Source organism: Rhodamnia argentea, chromosome 8 (genome assembly GCF_020921035.1).
Source record: "Rhodamnia argentea isolate NSW1041297 chromosome 8, ASM2092103v1, whole genome shotgun sequence".
Taxonomy (NCBI): domain Eukaryota; kingdom Viridiplantae; phylum Streptophyta; class Magnoliopsida; order Myrtales; family Myrtaceae; genus Rhodamnia; species Rhodamnia argentea.
This window is the reverse complement of record NC_063157.1, coordinates 4,692,409-4,714,982: the sequence shown is the minus strand read 5'-3', so window position 1 is coordinate 4,714,982 and position 22,574 is coordinate 4,692,409. Positions and strand designations below refer to the sequence as shown.

Below are 22,574 nucleotides of genomic sequence, written 5' to 3'. Positions count from 1 at the left end.
GCCTGATCAATGTGTTTGTTTCGAGCAAGGCCGTGTGTGTGTGTGTATGTATGTTGGCTTGTTTGGTTAGATCGAATTAATTTGTTGGGACATATCATTCTCTCTCTATGTATGTTCTTCATTTATCATATGCTTTTCTTGGTATGGTCTCTCCTGTCTACGACAAGGTTTGTTCGGTTCTTTGCTTGTGCCATTTTTGGACCGTGAGACGGGAGAAAGCATCTCTCGCAATAACTTATGATGCAAGATTTAGTTTATAAGGCTAGTCAGGTAAAGCTTTCCGCTTTTGAAATCTGTCGAATCGCTTGATGTAGCCATCTTACACATCCACCTCAGTATTCCATAGTTTGTTCCTATGCCTGAAGATAATCAATTCGATCATTACAGTCGCCGGACTAGGAGTTGCAGAAATGACAAAAAAAAAAAAAAAATTGCCCCTCAAGAATTTCACATCATGATGAAATTCCACCCTCCCTTGAGAATTTAACTCTTTAGCGGCGCATATGAGCGACGTGGGATCGGAGAGACATATCATGCACGTATCAAACGAGAACACTTAATCGATTAGTCAGACAGATCGAAATCATGTCAAAAGTTGTATGTGGAGTCTTCCTTGCATAGGAGAGCTCTTCCGGTGAATGAGGAAGGAACCCTCAGTTAAGATTCTCACTCCAAGCAAAAATTGTGTAGTCTTGCATGGCCTTGGTGCCTTGTTCCTTGGCAATATTAGCAATGTCAAGGGAAGCATTTATTCGATCTTTTTTGGTGGGGTTACTTCGTGTCTTTCTTCGCGGGTTAGACACTTTAAAGCACAATCAACGAATCGAACATTACCAAACAAACATGCCCACCATACTAGGAAATGTGGTTGTTATGCTTATACCTTGCCCCCATCATTTGGCTATGATTTTTCCTTCCTTAAATAGCAAGTTTGGAATAGAAGTAATGGACAAAAGAAAGCTCTCTTGTCGTCTTACAAAACAAGCTATAGTTATGTCAGTTATGTTGACCAAAGCTCTCTCAGGTAACAGGTTCTGTGGCACATGTTTCATGACAAATGATCTACAATGCAACCAAGGGGCGGGAAAATTGTCCAAAAAAACCTAAACTTATTGCAATTTTGTTGATTTAGTCCTAAACCTTTTCATGTTTTGCTAATTGAGTTTTGGCAGAAAATCACTGGCGTAGACAACTAGCCTTTTTACATTGCACGGCTGAAGCTAATGTGGACAATCTTTTATAAAAAAACAAGATTTTTTTTTATCTTTTCTCTTTTTCCCTTCCCTCGGGCGAGGGATGACCGGGACAAGGCGGCCCTCGCCAGGTCGAGCAAGGGCGGTCCTCGCTCACCCAGGCAAGGGCGACCCTTGCCGGACTAGGCGAAAAAGGAAAATTACAAAAAAATAAAGCTAAAAAGAAAGAGAAAGGTAAAGAAAGGAATCAGAAAAATAATAATAAGATTAATAAAAAAAATTTAAAATGGTAAAATATTATTGAAAATTATACATATCAATGCCAGTCGTGCTACGTAGGACGGCCGGCTTCCAAGTTATCAATTTCCAATCAAAATTGATCAGATAGATTTAATTGGCAAAACGTAAAAAAGTTTAAGATTCAGTTGGCAAAATTAAAAGATTTAGGACTGAATTGGCAAAAGTACGATAGATTAAGGACTTTTTGGACAATCTTCCCAAGGCAGATCTTGCTTAATTACTTGTGTCAAACATCGAACATCATAAAATGCAGAGGAATTGGGTCTAATGTGTTGAAGTTTGTTTGCAAAACAAACGAAAAGGGTCTTTACTTCATCACGCATATGATGGAAGAAAAAGTGTACTAGACTCCACTATACCTACGTGCGAGTGCGTGGACCAAAAATAGCACTAACCAATAAATATATATTGTTCGTTTACTATTTTCAAAATTATAATTATAAAGTAAATTTTGCGACTCATTAGAATAGTGTGACTGTTCATGAAGGAGTAACTATTAAAATTTCAAATTTAATTTATTTTCTGCCTAACGGATATTAGTCATTCTTACAACCTTTAAAAGGCTGCATTTTTTCCAAACATAGCAATTTCCGGAGATGAAGAGTTGTGTCCGAATTAATAGTTTTCGGACATGAAGAGTTACGTTCGAATTTAACAGTTTTCGAATACGAAAAGTTGCATTCTTTTCATAAGTGAAAAGTTGTGATATTTTAAAAATAACATGTCCGTTCGCAAAGGTTTTCGGGCGCGCGCGCACGCACACACATATTTGTATGTATTACGATTTTCCTCAATGTTTAGGACAACGTCCATTTTCATTCTTTGTCAAAGAAATACGGCATTTTTTTTTCAATTGTTTCCCTTGAGAGATCTTAGATAACTATTGGAATTCCTATATGCTATTCTCACTTGAAACTTTGTTGTATCCTGGACAATATTTGTCGGAAACCATTAACAACGTTGTAGGGCAAATAAATCCTTAAAGAGAGTGTTATCGTGCTTCAAAATATGATTTCATTTCATCCCATTCTCGACGATATTTTTCAACATAATGTATATCCCGTTACTCCACCAACAATAGTCTTTAGAAATGAAAGAGATCTGTCCATCGCAACTCACTCGTTATCCGATGAATACATAGATACGTGTGCGCGAGGTATTGTGAATATAAAGAACGAGTCTACTTGTAGAGATGGATTCGTTGAGGTGCGCCAATGTTTGAATAATACGAAATGAGCACATTGACGAGGAAGACATTGGGAAACAACTGTAAAGACTAGTGCAAAAGACGAAAAAACCGTCGCCACAGTGGTGCAATACCTGCGGAGTTTGTCTTCTCTAAAGGCGTGGGTTAGTTATTTAGGACATCTTTCAATGGCTATTGAATGAGAACATTGGATCGCTCATCTTACTTATAACATTGTACCAAAATCAATATCAACAAAATCATGACTGCTGTTCTGGATTTCAGCAATTAAAGACTTGGCTTACAGATTATGGAGATACTCGATGCTTACAAATTTTAGGATTAAACTATATAATTTACAAGTTTTAAGATTCAATTGCATCACAAGTATCAAGTATATCTTCAATACACTTAAGGAAGAAGGGAAGTCTGTGATTATATGGAAAAATTACGCAGAAAAAGTCCTGAAGTTATTTAATTGTGGTAATTTAGTTTTAAACTTTTTTTCTTTTTCAATTGAGTCTTAAAACCTTTTGTATTTACGCTAATTCAGTCCATAAAGCCAACTTTATTAGACGAAAATTGTCTAGCAATTTTTAATAATACTTTTTTAAAAAAATCTTTTTGTTTTCTTCTCCTTCTTCCTCTAGCCCTCGCTTCTGACAGGTTGCTGATCCAGTGACCGACAAGAGGAAGAAGGAGAAGGAAAAAAAAAAATATAAATAAATGAAATAATAAAAAAATAAGAAATTGAAAATATTTGTAAATATTAATCAAAATTGTCACGTCAACACTGATCGGCCAAAGTTGGTCCAAAATTGATCTTAAAACAATCGGAAGAGAGAACACGAACTTCCAAGACAGCAATGGACAATACGGATGGAGACATTTCATGGCTCTCTTTCATAGGTTATAAAACATCAGAATCACTCCATGGGATGATGTGGACATCTCACGAGACTTCGACATGTGTGATGGACACATGTCGCACGCGTGATGCGCGTGTAGGGCAGCAACCGCCTTGACGCACGCGTGCAATGCATGTGCCCGAGCAATGCCGCGCATGCCGTAAGCGAGTCGCTCCGACACCCCGGTGGCACATAGCGCATGTACGGCGCTGTGTGGCCTCCTCCGGAGGCGCGCCACCACTCGAAATGCTCGCAACGACGAGCACAATCCAAATATGTGATCAAAAATAATTTTCATCATTTGAAATTTCCGAAAAGGGTAAAAATCGATAGTTCTAGATCTAGACTATGGAAAGCTCTGATATCATATGTCGGCTGCTATAAATCTCATTATGGCTATTCCTAGATCACCATAGCTAGATATAGAACACTATACGGAGAAAGAAAAGAGTTTGTGCACCGATATCGAATCCATTGTACTTGAGGCGGAATCGCAATGATCCAATGCTCTAGATCTTCTTCTCTATTGCTCTCCGTATGACTGGCTCGATGAGACGCCCCTCACTTTCTCTCCGAACTTTATGTGAGGTGATTTCCGAATTGTGAAGGGCTAGAGGAGGGACTAGAGCGTCATTTATAGAGTTTTCAATGGGCCCTCTTATCACGAGGCCAAGCTCAACTTGGCCCGCATTAGCCAAGCCTATATTGGACTAGTTAAGAATCCTTATATCTTACCTTATTATACCAACCCCGTAAACGGTAAATAAGTCCCGTAAAATGGTAATTATAATCTCAAATAATATAAGCCCACATTAGAAAAACCTTATAGGAAGCAGCCATGGCTAATCAATTTTTTTTTTTACCAGGTCGCGTGGATGTGTGTCTATTGGCTTGTTTGCTTGCATTAGCTGAATTCATAGATGTTCTTCATTTTTCTATGCTTTTCTTGGTGTGGCCTCTTCTGTATACACCAAGCTTTCTTATATTCTTTGCTTTTGCCATTTTTGACCATGAGAGGGGATTGATTATATAACAGTTTTTTTGGTGACTGTTATGCTAACATTCTACTTTAGGCCATAAAATATAAATAATAATTAGTTAAATTTATTGTGAGGTCCATTTTTTAGAATTTGTGGGTCGCAGTATATTATTATTCTCACGGCCACCTAATGATGAATATGCTAGTAAAGTCCTTATGTTTTAAGACAAAACTAGTCGGGTAAAAGATCTTTGCTTTTGATATAATTTAACATTTAACATTCATTGGCTTATCTTGTCTAATATAGAATACTAAAATCAATTCAAAGAAACTCATTACTTGTCCTTTGGATTTTTGCAATTAAGGACTTGGTTTTCAAATTGCTGGAGATTTTAGATGTTTAAGAATTTTATAATTCAATTGCATCCTCAGACATCAATTATATCTTTAATACACTTAAAAAGCAAACCTATGCTTATACACACATTATCAACTTATCCATATAAGAACACTTGCTCAAAGAGAATATATCTTATAATATCAATAGTACCATCACATGTGGTGCTCATATAAAATACGTTACATGGTAGGAACGCTACCATGTAAGGTGTGCAGGGGAGTATGTTCATTTTTAGGGAAAATTTCAAATAAGGGCCCCTAGTACCCTCATTTTCTCAAATAAAGGTATAAAGTTGACATTATTTCAAATAAAGGCCCGAAATATCCTCCTTATCTCAATTAAGGATATGAAGTGGACATTTTTTCAAATAAGGGCATGAAATATTCTCGTTATCTCAAATAAGGAAACGAAGTGGACATTATTGCAAATAATGACCAGAAATGGCCTTATCAATCTAAAAAAAGGGTCTGACTTTCCTGGTTAATAGGGGCGTTTTTGTCATTTTTTTCATTACTTTCACTTTTTTGGTGTTAAAAAATTTTAAGGTTACGTTTACTAGAATTTCTAAAACTTGTTACGAAAGTGCAATTGAATCCTAAAAATTGGAAAAAGTGTAACCAAATCCTAAAACTTGTCAAATTGGTGCAATAGAATCTTTTCGTTAACACCATCAATTTGTCCGACGAAAAATGCTGACGTCACATTTTTGAATTAATTTCTCTGTCCTACGTGGCATTTTTTTACTTTATTTTCACTTCTTATTTAAATAAAATTTTAAAACTAACAAAGACTAAAATATTAAATTTAAAAAGCGAAAACAGAAAAAGAGGGGGGGAGGGAGGAGGGCCTCGCCGGCACTGGGCGAGGGTGGCTAGCGCTTGCCAGCCCTAGGTGAGGCCTCGTCAGCCCCAGGCAAGGCTTGCCCAGATCTAGGTTGAAACGCCTCATCTGCCCCTTGCGTTCTCTTGAATTAAATGGTCTACTTGGTAATGTAACTGTGGATGAGGATTATGATCACAGTAACTCTGTCACTGCACTTGTGATTTGAATTTGTTCGTTCTTGTTGGCGTTGTTACTTTGTCCATAATGTTTCAATGTTCTTCCTTTTTCAGGACATGGAGTTGAAGAGAGGACATTGATCACGATATTGGGGAAGTCGCGCCCTCAGAGGAGGAAATCCTTTAGGAAGGCGACCCCACACTTCTTCAAAGAGGATGAGAGAATTTTCGAGAGGTGGAACGATCATACGATCAAGCTCCTCGAGGCCTCGCCCATATCTGGGTTGAAACGCACGAACTCCTAATTGAGGAGCGATCGCCCATCGCCCGGGGCTAGCGAGCACCAGCCACCCTCACCTAGGGCCAGCGACCTTTGCCAGCTCTTCCAGCGATGGGCGGTCGTGCCTCACTGGCGAAGCTCAGCCTTGTCATGCTTTCTTTCTTTCTTTCTTTCTTTGTGTTTCAGCTTTTCAATATTTTATCTTTTTTAATTTTGTTAATTTAGTTTAAAAATAAAAAAAATGCCACATAAGATAGAGAAATTAATCTAAAAATGTCACATCAGCATTTTTATTAGACAAATTGACGGCGTTAACGGAAGGACTCGCTTGCACTTTTTACAAGTTTTAGGACTCAATTGTCCTTTCATGACAAGTTTTAGGACTTTTAATGAATATATCCCAAAATTTTAAAAAAATAAAAATGTACATAAAAAGGAAAGGAAATACAGGTGGGAGGGGAGGGCGGCCCCCTCTCGCCTCCCAAACGCTGGTGGGGGCAGCGACAATGGCCGTCGGGATCACCGGCGCCTCGACGAGGGCCTACTGGTTATAGCCGCCGCCTCACCGGTGGTGGGGCAACTTTCCCCTTTTTTACTTTTACTTTTTTAAATATTAGTTTAATTTAACTAAAACTTAGGTTAAAAATATATTTTGACGAACGCCCTTGATCGGTAGGAATATTGGGCCGTCGACGGGTCGGCGAGGTCATGCCTTTATTTGAAATAGACATCGCCACTTCAAGCCCTTATTTGAATAAAAAGGGCACTTTGAGTCCTTAATTGAAACAATAATCACTTCAGATTCTTATTTGAAAAAGTGAGGGCACTTGTGACTTTTATTTGAAAATTTTCCTCATTTTTATGATTGAGTTTCTGGCTTCGTTTGTTTTACCAAGAATATGACGTTTTTGAAAAATATTTTTCGAAAAGTCATTTTCTGCGGAAATGACAATATCTTTTGGTGTTTTGTTGAGACCTAAAAATGATCTAGAAAATATTTTTTGTTGTTTGAAAAAAATATAAAAATTAAAGAAATAAACAAATAATTAAAAAAGGAAAATTTATTAAATAATAAAAATTTATTAAGAAATATAACAAAATTGATATGTTTTTTTAAATTATTAAAAAGAAAAGGAATGTGAAGAAGTGGAAAGATGAAAGATGAGGAAAAATGATTTCCTCTCTCCAAAAAATAAAAAAATAAAAAATAAAAGAATCAGATTTAATGTCGCTGGTCGGGCTGGTGTCTACGTCAATACCAACCGGCCAAAATTGACAAGATGTACCGAAATAGCGCAATTACAAAATATTTAAGACTGAAGCGGCAAAAAAAAAAAAAAGGATTGAATTGGTACAATTTCAATAGGTTTATGACTTTTTTGGAAATTTTCCCAATACTGGTGCCTCTCCATGATCTTGTTTTCACTTTATCCTTTCAAAAGCACGATTGGGATGTGGATGTCGTTCCTCAAAATACTCGCACCTTAGTTAGACATTATTATAGTCCCGAACTAATTGCGTTAGTGTCAATTCAGTCTTAAATCTTTCAAGTGTACCAATTGAATTATAAACATTTATAAGTTTTGTCCATTGAGTACATTCGATCAATTTTGACTAAAAAAAGCTGATATAACACATCCAGTTATCAAAACATAATGATATCGATTTATGATGGAGTACCTCGCTTATATAAAAATGGACAACAAAGACCAAGACGAGGCTCTTGTATCATTTTATCAGCCGGTTAATCTTCGTGGGGCTTCCTCATCATCTCGGGGTAAATATCTAAGATCCCGATTCCACATAAAATGGCACACAAGACAGCAAGCACCACCGCACGTTGTGTTTCTTAAATTTTTTCCTCCTTCATGATAAATGCTTTTATTAACGTATTACTTCAACATGACCAGCCGATGAACTCGAATCCATATTTGAGATTTAGTTGGCCACTTTCGAGCATTATTTGGGAGAATGTGCTCCTGCGGCTGATTAATTATCCTCGTCGATGAAAGTTGCTATGTGTAAAGATGAAAAGAGAACTTAATGTCTAAAGCTGGAAAGGAGGTCTCGATTAAAGCTGAGGTACAAGATTTGCCGCAGTACGCCATGTAAATATTCAAAATCCCAATATATGTATGCAAAGCTATCGAGAAAAAGATTGCCTCTTTACGGTGGAAACAGAACACATCCAGGTCAGGAATTCATCGGAGGAGTTTGGAAGACCCTCAAAGCAAGAAAAGACAACGGAATACTAGGCTTTAGGGATCTTCTTACCTTTAATAAGGCCGTGCTAGGTAAACTTTCTAGGTATAAAAATAATCTTCTTACATGCCCTGTCATTTAACAGCTCCTGGCTGATTAGTTTGGTTATTTTAGCTCATGTCTCCCATGGCATTCCCCACTTCAATGCCTTTCTTACCTCGTCGGACTGAGCGTTTGTCGACACAGACTCTTAGGACCGAAGAAAGAGTATCTTACATCAATATGAATGTCATCACATCAGTTCATCACGTAATACAACCATCACAACAACTTATTTATTCACTCTACATGAATATGAATATGATTGTCATCACTGTCGTCCGTGGATTGGGGTCTCTCCTTTTCAGTGTGCTGGCCGGACATATCTCCTCCTTCGTCCCTGAATTTTATCGTTTTTTAGTAACTAGTAAGCAATTATTGAAATTATCGAGTGCACAAGAACATTTTCTATCATCGTGCGTAGTGAACATGTTTGAGGTTTAATATTGTCCCATACCTATTGCCGTCGCCCGTTGATTGGTGCTTCTCCTCTTCAGGGTGTTGAGCGGACGTCTCTCCTTCTTTGTCCCTGAATTTTATCATTCTTTTTAAAAACTACTAAGTAATTATTGAAATTATCAAGACTAAAAAAAGCATTTTCAATCACCACGCGTGTAGAACATGTTCGAGATTGAATATCAATCATCTCATACCTGTCGTCTTCGTCGGTGTCCATAGATCCGGACCCCTCGGTGTCTCTTTCGACGTGCAGAATCGTCTCATCTCCCTTACCGTCCTCTTCAGGGTGTTGAGCGGACGTCTCTCCTTCTTTGTCCCTGAATTTTATCATTCTTTTTAAAAACTACTAAGTAATTATTGAAATTATCAAGACTAAAAAAAGCATTTTCAATCACCACGCGTGTAGAACATGTTCGAGATTGAATATCAATCATCTCATACCTGTCGTCTTCGTCGGTGTCCATAGATCCGAACCCCTCGGTGTCTCTTTCGACGTGCGGAATCGTCTCATCTCCCTTACCGTCCTCTTCAGGGTGTTGAGCGGACGTCTCTCCTTCTTTGTCCCTGAATTTTATCATTCTTTTTAAAAACTACTAAGTAATTATTGAAATTATCAAGACTAAAAAAAGCATTTTCAATCACCACGCGTGTAGAACATGTTCGAGATTGAATATCAATCATCTCATACCTGTCGTCTTCGTCGGTGTCCATAGATCCGGACCCCTCGGTGTCTCTTTCGACGTGCAGAATCGTCTCATCTCCCTTACCGTCCTCTTCAGGGTGTTGAGCGGACGTCTCTCCTTCTTTGTCCCTGAATTTTATCATTCTTTTTAAAAACTACTAAGTAATTATTGAAATTATCAAGACTAAAAAAAGCATTTTCAATCACCACGCGTGTAGAACATGTTCGAGATTGAATATCAATCATCTCATACCTGTCGTCTTCGTCGGTGTCCATAGATCCGGACCCCTCGGTGTCTCTTTCGACGTGCAGAATCGTCTCATCTCCCTTACCGTCCTCTTCAGGGTGTTGAGCGGACGTCTCTCCTTCTTTGTCCCTGAATTTTATCATTCTTTTTAAAAACTACTAAGTAATTATTGAAATTATCAAGACTAAAAAAAGCATTTTCAATCACCACGCGTGTAGAACATGTTCGAGATTGAATATCAATCATCTCATACCTGTCGTCTTCGTCGGTGTCCATAGATCCGAACCCCTCGGTGTCTCTTTCGACGTGCAGAATCGTCTCATCTCCCTTACCGTCCTCTTCAGGGTGTTGAGCGGACGTCTCTCCTTCTTTGTCCCTGAATTTTATCATTCTTTTTAAAAACTACTAAGTAATTATTGAAATTATCAAGACTAAAAAAAGCATTTTCAATCACCACGCGTGTAGAACATGTTCGAGATTGAATATCAATCATCTCATACCTGTCGTCTTCGTCGGTGTCCATAGATCCGGACCCCTCGGTGTCTCTTTCGACGTGCAGAATCGTCTCATCTCCCTTACCGTCCTCTTCAGGGTGTTGAGCGGACGTCTCTCCTTCTTTGTCCCTGAATTTTATCATTCTTTTTAAAAACTACTAAGTAATTATTGAAATTATCAAGACTAAAAAAAGCATTTTCAATCACCACGCGTGTAGAACATGTTCGAGATTGAATATCAATCATCTCATACCTGTCGTCTTCGTCGGTGTCCATAGATCCGGACCCCTCGGTGTCTCTTTCGACGTGCAGAATCGTCTCATCTCCCTTACCGTCCTCGAGAGGCTTCACAAAAGCAGGTTTATCGGTGCCATATATCACCCATATGGTTTCCAACTCCTTGCAACGGCAGATCCTATCGATAGTTTTCAGCTTCTCGAGGTGCCTGAACTCGACTTCTTTGAGATGCGGCATTGCTCCTTCTTCGATAGTCACGTCCTCGAGCTGTGGCAGCTTCCAAATCTTCAAGATCTTGAGGCTCGGGAAGCCACCTGCGGTGAACCTCAAGCTTTTGCCTCGGAAAGAGTTGGCCAAGAGCCTGAGCGTCCTCAGGCTCGTCAGGAGATTCCCCAGCTCGGGGATCATGTCTGTTTCCACCTTCGAACCCGACAGAGTCAGAACCCGGAGCGAGTCGGGCAAGAGCCGTGTCCAGATGGGCTTCTCGAGTTGCCCCAGCAAGTAGAGCTCCAACAGCTCGTGATGTTCAGCCAGCGACAGTGTTGGTAACCCTCCTACCTGCGATTTCTTGGGTTTGGCTTTCGTGGGCTCCGCCGGTGCCGCTCCTACCTCTTGCTTGGCTCCTGCCTGGGGCTCGGCTCCTTTCGCAGTCTCGGCTTCTTCAGCGGATTTGGCTTCTTGGATCACCCCAAAGGTCAAGGACTGGAGATTGGTGAGCCTGGTGCTAATCCAACGGGATATCATTTTCCCTGCAGCGCCTGAGGAGGGGCCCTTATCCGACTGTTGCAAGAAAAGCTTGAGCGTGGTGAGCGAGGTCAAGCTGTTCATGTGTTCCGTCATCGAGTTCTCCTTCACGTCACCGATGACCAGCCCGCTTAAGGTTTGGAGTTTAGCCAAGGCCTCGACGTTGTTGCCACAAGCCTTGAGGATCTTCTTCAAGTCGATGTAGAACCAGTTGAGATGCAGGTGCCTCAGGTTCCTCGCCTTCCACAAGGAACTCGGGAGGGAAGTGATGTTGGTGTGCTTTATGTCGAGAGTCTCGAGATAGTGCAGATCCGCGACCTCGCGCGGGATCGAGTCCAACACCGTGGATCTCAATCCTAGGTACCTTAGGAGCACCAGCTTGTGGAGCACCCCTTGCAAGGACGGCTTATACACGCCCTCCAAGTCGAGTACCCTCAGCAAGCTATAGTCAGTCTTGGAGGTGATGTTCCGCAGGACCGTGCCTATGTCCTTGGTGAGCATGCCTCTCCTCAGGTAGAACGACAGAAATGAGCGGACTTGGCCGAGGTTCAAGCCGGGGTTGCTGCTGCCTTGGCCGCCTCTGACTATGTTTGTGTGCTCCGCGAGCCACCGGACCTTGGTTTCTCGCGGTTGGGCCTGTTCTTGCTGGCTGGTCAGTTCGCCGTGTTTCGACTTGCTAGCGTCATGTATGTGAAGGAACCCCGAGCTGATCGCGATCGGGAGGATCATGTCGTGCATACGGGTGGGCATTTGGCAAGCCTTGGGGGATCCGTCCGCCCTCCAGCTCACCACATCAATCAGGTTCCTTTCCGCGAGCTCCAGAATGAAATTCTCTCCTACATCCTCAGGCAGCCTCGTCCGTTTCCTCTCGCTGTCGTAACAATGCGAATCCAATAAGCCCTCGGCCAACCACAGCCTCACTAGCCTTCTTGTCGGAATCAGGGATGCCACGGGGAACAAAGCCATGTAGATGAAACACGGTTTTAGATGAACCGGCAATCTACGGTAACTCGATTGGACTATACCTGATAATCCCGAACAATCTTTCAGCAACGCCGAGAGCTTGGGCTCTTGGCGTTCGTGCTCTTCAGCATATGACAGTAACCCGCCGAGTAAGGACAGACTGAGCGGCAAGCCCCCACAAGTACTTAGGATATCCTTGTTCTTCCAGAGATTCTGACCATCGGGTACTCTATACAACTTACTAGCGAGCATCTTCTTGCTTTTATCATCGTTTAATTTATCTAGCACGATCCCCGTTGCCTCAAAAAGTTTCATGATGCCGTCTATGCTAGAGTGTCGAGTGGCGATGATTATGTGGCCCTGCCGATGGAACAGGATGATCCCCACGAACCTTAGCAAGAGTAGCGTGTTGGACTGCTGCACGTTATCCAACACTATGAGGTACTTCTTCCTCTTGGCCAATTCGTTGGAAAGCATTTCCGTTATCTCGTCCAAACTCATGTCCTTCACCTCCCTCGCTGGCATCCCCATTTGCCTCAGTATCTCGAACAGGAACTCCTTCACCTCCATGCCAGCCGAGACGTGGACCCAAGCACGTGACTCGACACCGAGGCACATCGCTTCCCCGTAGACCGATCTCGCGAGCAACGTCTTGCCGGTGCCTTCCTCACCCCAAATCGAAGTCACAGTGACAACCTGCCCCTTCGCTTCCCCCTCAATCAGCTCCATTATTTTCTTTTTCTTCTCCTTGCGACATAAGTAGGATGCTTGCAGATTCCAGTAGCTAGTCAGCCTCACTTTTTTTTGGCCTTGCCATGTTACGCTAGCAGGGGAGCAGGAACTAGCGGGTACCATTTTCATCTTGCTCTTCAAGTACTGATCTTGACACAACTCCTCCAACTTTTTCACCAGATTGGACAAGTTCCTCCACAGCTCGTACTTGGAGACGAGCTCGGCAGCCGGCCTTGTGACCACGTGGAGGGCTCCGTGCCTCCCCCGGGCCTCTCCGAGGTGGAACTTGTCGATGAAGTCCTCAGCCTCATACATGGCTCGGAGGAGCCGCCCCAACCACTCCATGCTCTTGGACGGTCTGTCTTGAGTGGAAAAGAACCCTTGGATCGTGGCCACCTTCTTCTTGGCCTCCTTCACGAGGTCGTCCATCGATAAGCACCTGACGCACTCCGGGTGATGGAGCAAGGTCTCTAGTTTCTGCGACAAGATCTCGGCGGCCGCTTCGCTAGCCATCGTGCGTTTTTTCGCATCAGAAGCATCCATGCCTGATGAATGTGTTTGATTCGAGCAAGGTCGTGTGTGTGTGTGTGTGTGTGTGTGTGTATGTTGGTTTGTTTGGTAAGATCGAATTAATTTGTTGGGACATATCATTCTCTCTCTATGTAGGTTCTTCTTTTATCATATGCTTTTCTTGGTATGGTCTCTCCTGTCTACGACAAGGTTTGTTCGGTTCTTTGCTTGTGCCATTTTTGGACCGTGAGACGGGGGAGAAAGCATCTCTCGCAATAACTTATGATGCAAGACTTAGTTTACAAGACTAGTCAGGTAAAGCTTTCCGCTTTTGAAATCTGTCGAATCGCTTGATGTAGCCATCTTACACATCCACCTCAGTATTCCATAGTTTGTTCCTATGCCTGAAGATAATCAATTCGATCATTACAGTCGCCGGACTAGGAGTTGCAGAAATGACCACAAAAAAAAAAAATGCCCCTCAAGAATTTCACACCATGATGAAATTCCACCCTCCCTTGAGAATTTGACTCTTTAGCGGCGCATATGAGCGACGGGAGAGACATATCATGCACGTATCAAACGAGAACACTTAATCGATTAGTCAGACAGATCGAAATCATGTCAAAAGTTGTATGTGGAGTCTTCCTTGCATAGGTGAGCTCTTCCGGTGAATAAGGAAGGAACCCTCAGTTAAGATTCTCACTCCAAGCAAAAATTGTGTAGTCTTGCATTGCCTTGGTGCCTTGTTCCTTAGCAATATTAGCAATGTCAAGGGAAGCATTTATTCGATCTTTTTTGGTGGGGTTACTTCCTGTCTTTCTTCGCGGGTTGGACACTTTAAAGCACAATCAACGAATCGAACATTACCAAACAAACATGCCCACAATACTAGGAAATGTGGTTGTTATGCTTATACCTTGCCCCCATCATTTGGCTATGATTTTTCCTTCCTTAAATAGCAAGTTTGGAATAGAAGTAATGGACAAAAGAAAGCTCTCTTGTCGTCTTACAAAACAAGCTATAGTTATGTCAGTTATGTTGACCAAAGCTCTCTCAGGTAACAGGTTCTGTGGCACATGTTTCATGACAAATGATCTACAATGCGACCAAGGGGCGGGAAAATTGTCCAAAAAAACCTAAACTTATTGCAATTTTGTTGATTCAGTCCTAAACCTTTTCATGTTTTGCTAATTGAGTTTTGGCAGAAAATCACTGGCGTAGACAACTAGCCTTTTTACATTGCACGGCTGAAGCTAATGTGGACAATCTTTTATAAAAAAACAAGATTTTTTTTTTTATCTTTTCTCTTTTTCCCTTCCCTCGGGCGAGGGATGACCGGGACAAGGAGGCCCTCGCCAGGTCGAGCAAGGGCGGTCCTCGCTCACCCGGGCAAGGGCGACCCTTGCCAGACTAGGCGAAAAAGGAAAATTACAAAAAAATAAAGCTAAAAAGAAAGAGAAAGGTAAAGAAAGGAATCAGAAAAATAATAATAAGATTAATAAAAAAATTTAAAATAGTAAAATATTATTGAAAATTATACATATCAACGCCCGTCGTGCTACGTAGGACGGCCGGCTTCCAAGTTATCAATTTCCAATCAAAATTGATCAGATAGATTTAATTGGCAAAACGTAAAAAAGTTTAAGACTCAGTTGGCAAAATTAAAAGATTTAGGACTGAATTGGCAAAAGTACGATAGATTAAGGACTTTTTGGACAATCTTCCCAAGGCAGACCTTGCTTAATTACTTGTGTCAAACATCGAACATCATAAAATGCAGAGGAATTGGGTCTAATGTGTTGAAGTTTGTTTGCAAAACAAACGAAAAGGGTCTTTACTTCATCACGCATATGATGGAAGAAAAAGTGTACTAGACTCCACTATACCTACATGCGAGTGCGTGGACCAAAAATAGCACTAACCAATAAATATATATTGTTCGTTTACTATTTTCAAAATTATAATTATAAAGTAAATTTTGCGACTCATTAGAATAGTGTGACTATTCATGAAGGAGTAACTATTAAAATTTCAAATTTAATTTATTTTCTGCCTAACAGATATTAGTCATTCTTACAACCTTTAAAAGGCTGCATTTTTTCCAAACATAGCAATTTCCAGAGATGAAGAGTTGTGTCCGAATTAATAGTTTTCGGACATGAAGAGTTACGTTCGAATTTAACAGTTTTCGAATACGAAAAGTTGCATTCTTTTCATAAGTGAAAAGTTGTGATATTTTAAAAATAACATGTCCGTTCGCAAAGGTTTTCGGGCGCGCGCGCACGCACACACATATTTGTATGTATTACGATTTTCCTCAATGTTTAGGACAACGTCCATTTTCGTTCTTTGTCAAAGAAATACGGCATTTTTTTTCCAATTGTTTCCCTTGAGAGATCTTAGATAACTATTGGAATTCCTATATGCTATTCTCACTTGAGACTTTGTTGTATCCTGGACGATATTTGTCGGAAACCATTAGCAAAGTTGTAGGGCAAATAAATCTTTAAAGAGAGTGTTATCGTGCTTCAAAATATGATTTCATTTCATCCCATTCTCGACGATATTTTTCAACATAATGCATATCCCGTTACGCCACCAACAATAGTCTTTAGAAATGAAAGAGATATGTCCATCGCAACTCACTCGTTATCCGATGAATAGATAGATACGTGTGCGCGAGGTATTGTGAATATAAAGAACGAGTCTACTTGTAGAGATGGATTCGTTGAGGTGCGCCAATGTTTGAATAATACGAAATGAGCACATTGACGAGGAAGACATTGGGAAACAACTGGAAAGACTAGTGCAAAAGAAGAAAAAACCGTCGCTACAGTGGTGCGATACCAGCGAATTTGTCGTCTCTAAAGGCGTGGGTTAGTTATTTAGGACATCTTTCAATGGCTATTGAATGAGAACATTGGATCGCTCATCTTACTTATAACGACGTACCAAAATCAATATCAAGAAAACCATTACTGCTGTTCTGGATTTCAGCAATTAAAGACCTGGCTTACAGATTATGGAGATACTCGATGCTTGCAAATTTTAGGATTTAATTATGTAATTTACAAACTTTAAGATTCAATTGCATCCTAGGTATCAATTATATCTTTAATATGCTTAAGGAAGAAGGGAAGCCAGTGATTATATGAGAAAATCACCAGAAAAAAGGCCTAAACTTATTGCAATTATGGTAATTTAGTTCTAAACTTTTTTTTTTCCAATTGAGTTTTAAAACATTTTATATTTGCGTCAATTAAGTCCACCAAGCCAGTTTTATTTGACAGAAATTGTCTACCAATTTTTAATAATACTTTTTAAAAAAAATATTTTTCGCTTCTTCTCCTTCTTCCTCTAGGCCTCGCTCCTGGCGGGTTGCCGATCCAATAACCGACTGGAGGAAGAAGGAGAAGGAAAAAAAAAAGGAAAATCAAATAAATCAAATAATAAAAAATAAGAAATTGAAAATATTTGGAAATATTAATCAAAATTGTCACGTCAAGACCGATTGGCCAAAGTTGGCTAGATGAACCGAATTGGCACAAATGCAAAAGGTTAAGAACTCAATTGATAAAAAAAAAATTAAGACTAAATTGACACAATTGCAATAGATTTAAAACTTTTTTGGTAATTTTCCTGTGCTTACACACACATTATCTATTTGTCCATATAAAAATCCTTGATCAAAGAGAATACATCTTATAATATCGCCACTCATATCATATGATGCACTCATATAAAGTCCGTCAACATTATGTTATTCTCATATATCAATATTAACACGATATAAGTATTACCGTGTAAGGGGTGTAGGGGTCCGTTTTCCTCCTAAGAATGTTTCGTCTTTTGTTCATTTCGTTTGTGCTTTTCTTCGAACAGGTGCCTCTCCTTTAGATTGATTCTTAACTAAGCCAGATCTTGAACGAGGGACATGAAAGTGGTCCGGGGCTCTGGTCTTTGATAGATTAACTGCGGAACTTGAGACTCGAAGATGAAAGAGTTAGAGAGAGGACACTGAGTTCGGACTCGGAGATGAGGCAGGTTCCCAAAGTCGATATATAAGTAAATATGTTTTTCGTTATTGATTAGCACCCCCTAATTTTAATGTTAACTTGTAACCGACCACCTCATTTAGTACGTTCGCTTACTAAGATTCAAGATGTTTAGGCGGGTCTTGCAAAAGTTCCAGACTTTTTAAGTAGTAAACAGTCAAAACCGGTGGTATAACGAATACGTAAGAACCTACCTTTCTTCTTCACTCAAACTAACCATGTTGCTCAGTCATTCTTTGCTTAGGAATGTGCTGCGGGTATGGGACGCTTGTACCTTTCCATGAACTAACTTTCACTTCATCCTTTCAACGGCAAGGTTGGAATATGCATGTAATTCCTCAAGGTACTCGCAGTTTAGCCAGAGATTATAGCAAAAGTACCCGGTAAGGTAGATATGGTACTCTGTTCCATATTTTCCGGACAATCCACCTTCGGCACTATAGATCTCAGATGGCTATTCAATGACATAATGGTACGATGGAAGTACGTAGCTTGTATAAAACTAGACTACGAAGAGCAAAGACAGTGTTCTTAGATCCTTTTATCCGGTTAATCTTCCGGTGGCGATCTCATCATCTCAGGTAAATAGCCAAGATCTCAATTCAACATACCAATGCAACACAAGACAGCAATCCCTGGGTCCATAGAATATCTGCTATATCATTGGGTTAATTTCTTTCTCCTTCAAGATAATTCCTTTCACGAACATATCAGTTCAACAGCAGGACATTTAAAGGTTCGGAACTTCAATTGGTTTTGGAAGAGTCCCATTCTTTCCCAATGCGCATCCACAAATACAAGCTCTTTCGGATCTTATTGATAGATGAAATCTTCTTCGATCACCAACTTCGTGGAGGAGACATGCTTGCACCGACACAACAGCACACACATACAAAGTTCCTCAATAGAAAGCAAAATCATAACAGTTTGAAAGCCCACACAGAGGGACCACACCAAAAATGACCAGGTCAAGATCTCACTGGATTGATCTCGCATTGTGAAACTATCGACAGATGAAATGGCAGAACCAAACGTCCAGTTACTGCATTCCCATGAGAAAATTTTCCCTTGCTTTCCTATCAATTCGCAAACACAAAAGGGTTGGTCCATTCTCTTTTTGGTGAACAACATACTGCACTCTCCATAATTTAACCAGATCTAAAGAAAGTAAACACAAAGGCTTCAACTCATCTGAAGCTCATCCGAACTTTAACAAGAAGGTAGCAACTTCAAACTGAGGCAAACCCAGCGAAAATGAAAAGAATCTAAATTTACTGATTGAAAGCGAATGAATAGAGAGTAAGCTACAACAAATCCAATGGACATTTGAGCTCATTGGTCTACCCCAGCAAGATAAGACGGTAAGCAACCTATATCCATCCCAAGAACATTTCAAACCCTTTAAACCTCAAAAAACAAAAACTTTACTTGCTGCGAACTGATCTTCAAATAAATAACCGAAAAAGAGCACAGGAAAAGGTTAAGGGACAGAGCAGCAAGACATAAGAAGTACCCAATTCTCAGGGCTGTTGCTGAGCATCCATGTACCCAGCATCAACAAGAACCTTCTCTCTCTTAGCCAATTCAACATCCTCATCGACCATCATCTTCACCAACTTCTCAAACCCAACCTTGGGCTTCCAACCCAACACCTTCTTGGCCTTACTTGCATCTCCCTTCAAGTTGTCAACCTCCGCTGGCCTGAAGTACCTCTTATCGATCACCACATGGTCCCTCCACTTCAGCCCCACATACCCAAACGCCACGTCCAAGAACTCCTCCACCGTGTGCGACTCCTCCGTCGCAACCACGTAGTCGTCCGGCTTTTCTTGCTGCAGCATCATCCACATCGCCTCCACGTAGTCCCCAGCGAATCCCCAGTCCCGAGAGGCCTGCAGATTTCCCAGGAACAGCTTGCTCTGCAGCCCGATCTTGATCCGCCCCACGGCCCGCGTGATCTTCCGGGTCACGAAGTTTTCGCCCCGCCGCGGGGACTCGTGGTTGAACAAGATCCCGTTGCACGCGAACAGACCGTACGCCTCGCGGTAGTTCACGGTGTACCAGTGCGCCGCGCACTTGGACGCGGCGTAGGGGGACCGCGGGTGGAACGGGGTGGTCTCCGACTGCGGCGGTGGGGTCGATCCGAACATCTCCGAGGACCCAGCCTGGTAGTAACGGATGTGGCTGCGGCCCGTGGCGGAGACGTGTGAGCGCACGGCCTCGAGCAGGCGGAGGGCGCCTGTGGCAACGACGTCGGCGGTGTAATCAGGGATCTCGAACGAGACCGCCACGTGGGACTGGGCGGCGAGATTGTAGACCTCGTCGGGGGAGATCGTGTCGATCCAGCGGCGGAGAGAGGAGGCGTCGGAGAGATCGGCGTAGTGGAGCTTCATCCGGGCCTTGTGGGCGTTGTGTGGGTCGATGTAGATGTGGTTGATCCGTTGGGTGTTGAAGTTGGAGGAGCGGCGGATCAGGCCGTGGACCTCGTACCCCTTGTCGAGCAAGAACTCGGTGAGGTACGACCCGTCCTGGCCGGTAATGCCGGTGATCAGGGCCACCTTGCGGTGCTGCGGCGGCGGGGCTTCGCCGTTGGCTCCGGATCCGGATTTGGGTGTGTCGTTCTGGGTCGCCATTGTCGGTTAAATGGGTTTGCTCGCGAGGTGTTCGCGGAAATGCCTAAGAGAAAGAGGCAGATTTGAAGGATGTGATGGCGTGGAGTTTTTGGGAGATTTTTAAGAGGGGGGAGACGAACGGAGTAGGGACAGTTCAGTCAAGGTCGATCTTCCTCCTTCACGCGCTGTTTTCAACTGACTAATGAAATCTCGCCACGTAGGGAAGAGAAGGTCATTATGGTCAATATGGAAAAGTCAGTGAACTTCCGGACATGGGGATCTGGTGTTGCTCGAGGACCGCATTTACCCAGCGACCGCAAGTGCGGTGCATTGTGAACCGTCCAATGAAGGCTATGATTATATACAGTGGGATGATGACACAAATAATGTATGAATTTTGATCTAATGTGTAGTATAATTCTTAAATTTAAATTTTTTTAATATAATCTCTGAACTATAGCTCATGTGCAATGCCGTCTAAACTTTTAATTTATTCTATATAATTCCTGAATTTGTAAAAGTCCCTAATTAGCACCCTCACCCACATCCACACCTACACCAACACCGGCACCCAGACCATTGCCCTCACTCATCTAATTAGCTACAAAATTTTCTCCAAATACCTCAATTAACCCTAAATGCAAAGAACGAAAAATTAGATCGACAACTCTGTTTCCATAAATATGCCAACCCATCTTCTATAAACTTTTCAGAAATCCTAAAATAAAGCTTTTCAAACTTACTATTTACCTTATTCTCGATGTTTCTGATGAAGCTTTCATAGCTCGGTGAACTGATATCAATTTTGATTAAACCAAACTTTCGCCCAACATATTCAAGCATTAGGCGACGGGGAAAAATTTTCACTATAAAATATGCAAACCCATGCTGACTTTCTCACTCATATCAACCCTACACAAAAAACACAAGGTTCATTGTATAACCACGCTCATTTATTTTATAATCTAATGTACAGTACTTCACAATTTCATATCACGCAGCAACCAATTCAATCCATGCTTTTCCTTCCCACATAAATTAACACATTAAGATATGTGCATACATGAGTAGATTCTGTAGCGAATGACAAGTGGGTTTCTCTTGAGACATTAACAATAACACCATAAAACCAAAAAAGAATAAAAAAAAAATGCGGCCAAGGCTAAACCACACCATAAACTCGATAAAGGAAGAGATCAAGACCATCCATTTGCAACAAAGCTCAACCATTACGGACCATCACCAAGTGAAACCACGGAATATGTAAAAGTCTTTGCACGTTAGAGCGTAACCCGGCTCAGGGAAATCTGGGATGATCCGAATCGTAGAGGCGTAGAGGCAATTTTGGCGAGACACGGGTCTTAACCGCCTTCAGATTTCGTATGTTGATCTCGTACTAGTTGAAGTAGAGACCAAAGCAGCCGAAGAAATTAGGCTATCAGGCGACGAGCGAAGGCATTGGGCGTTGAGCGACGAGCGAAGGCATTGATCGGGCAACAGGCGAAGGCGTCAAGCAAAAAGGGGCTCGATTAGGAAGGTGACTGACGATTTGTGAGAAGATGAAGCTAGGGTTTGAGGACGATCGATTTGAGGAAAATGCAACCGAGCGATCCATCGTGAGGGAGCTTTGGAGCGACTGAGGATGGCATCAGAGGATGTGATTTTGGAAATTTTCGTTCAAGCGATTCTTTTTTGTTTTAAAGGCAAATGGCATCATTTCCATCACCGATATCCACGTCAATGCCGGCAACGCTGGCCGATGCCGACATAAAGTCCACATCAAGCTTTCCAGTCAATTTTGGCTAGATAAACTGAATTGGTACCAATGTAAAAAGTTTAGAACGGAATTAGTCCAATCGAAAAGTTTAGAATTGAATTGGTGCCAATATAATAAATTTAAGACTTTTTTGATACTTTTCCTTCTCGTGCGGCCTCGTCATGGGTCGCTCCGACGTTGGTTTCTTTTTTAAAGGGATAATCTCAGATTTAGTCATCTAGCTGATTTGATTTGCATAATTTAATCTTCTAACTTCTCTTTTTAGTCGAGTTCTCTATTGCAGATGTGTCGGGGCTAAATATAAACACAACAAGCAAGCAAACGACGTGCGCCCGACGTACCTCCATTTCAGGACTTGCCCTCAGCTCATAAAACGAAGCATCCTCGATCGCATTTTCCACATTTTCTTTCCTTCTTCCAACAACAACACGGTACTCATTATGCCTTGCGGCGGCTCATTCGATCAATCGTAATGGTCTCTCTTTTCGTCTTGCGGAACCAACATGAGCCAACG

At 41.5% G+C, this 22,574-nt stretch overlaps 2 protein-coding genes across 2 annotated transcripts; both read right to left on the bottom strand.

Annotated features, from left to right (window-relative positions):
- Window positions 1-8,785: 8,785 nt before the first annotated feature.
- On the bottom strand, window positions 8,786-13,616 carry LOC115733354 (putative disease resistance protein At1g58400). The gene is made up of 9 exons (XM_048283691.1): window positions 10,681-13,616; window positions 10,434-10,556; window positions 10,187-10,309; window positions 9,940-10,062; window positions 9,693-9,815; window positions 9,446-9,568; window positions 9,199-9,321; window positions 9,003-9,074; window positions 8,786-8,885 (listed from the first exon to the last, which is right to left on the bottom strand). Exons 1-9 carry the CDS (start codon window positions 13,614-13,616, stop codon window positions 8,786-8,788), a joined length of 3,846 nt encoding a protein of 1,281 aa, XP_048139648.1.
- A 5,306-nt stretch (window positions 13,617-18,922) lies between these two features.
- On the bottom strand, window positions 18,923-20,428 carry LOC115741152 (GDP-mannose 4,6 dehydratase 1). Its single transcript, XM_030674900.2, has one exon. The coding sequence runs from the start codon at window positions 20,302-20,304 to the stop codon at window positions 19,192-19,194; it is 1,113 nt and encodes a 370-aa protein (XP_030530760.1). The 5' UTR covers window positions 20,305-20,428; the 3' UTR covers window positions 18,923-19,191.
- Window positions 20,429-22,574: the final 2,146 nt, after the last annotated feature.

Coding starts and splice junctions, on each gene's coding strand:
- LOC115733354 (XM_048283691.1), bottom strand. CDS start 13,616: ATGGCTAGCGAAGCGGCCGCCGAGATCTTGTCGCAGAAACTAGAGACC. Junction 9,816..9,939: donor GACACCGACGAAGACGACAG/GTATGAGATGAT, acceptor GATAAAATTCAG/GGACAAAGAAGGAGAGACGT. Junction 9,075..9,198: donor GACACCGACGAAGACGACAG/GTATGAGATGAT, acceptor GATAAAATTCAG/GGACAAAGAAGGAGAGACGT.
- LOC115741152 (XM_030674900.2), bottom strand. CDS start 20,304: ATGGCGACCCAGAACGACACACCCAAATCCGGATCCGGAGCCAACGGC.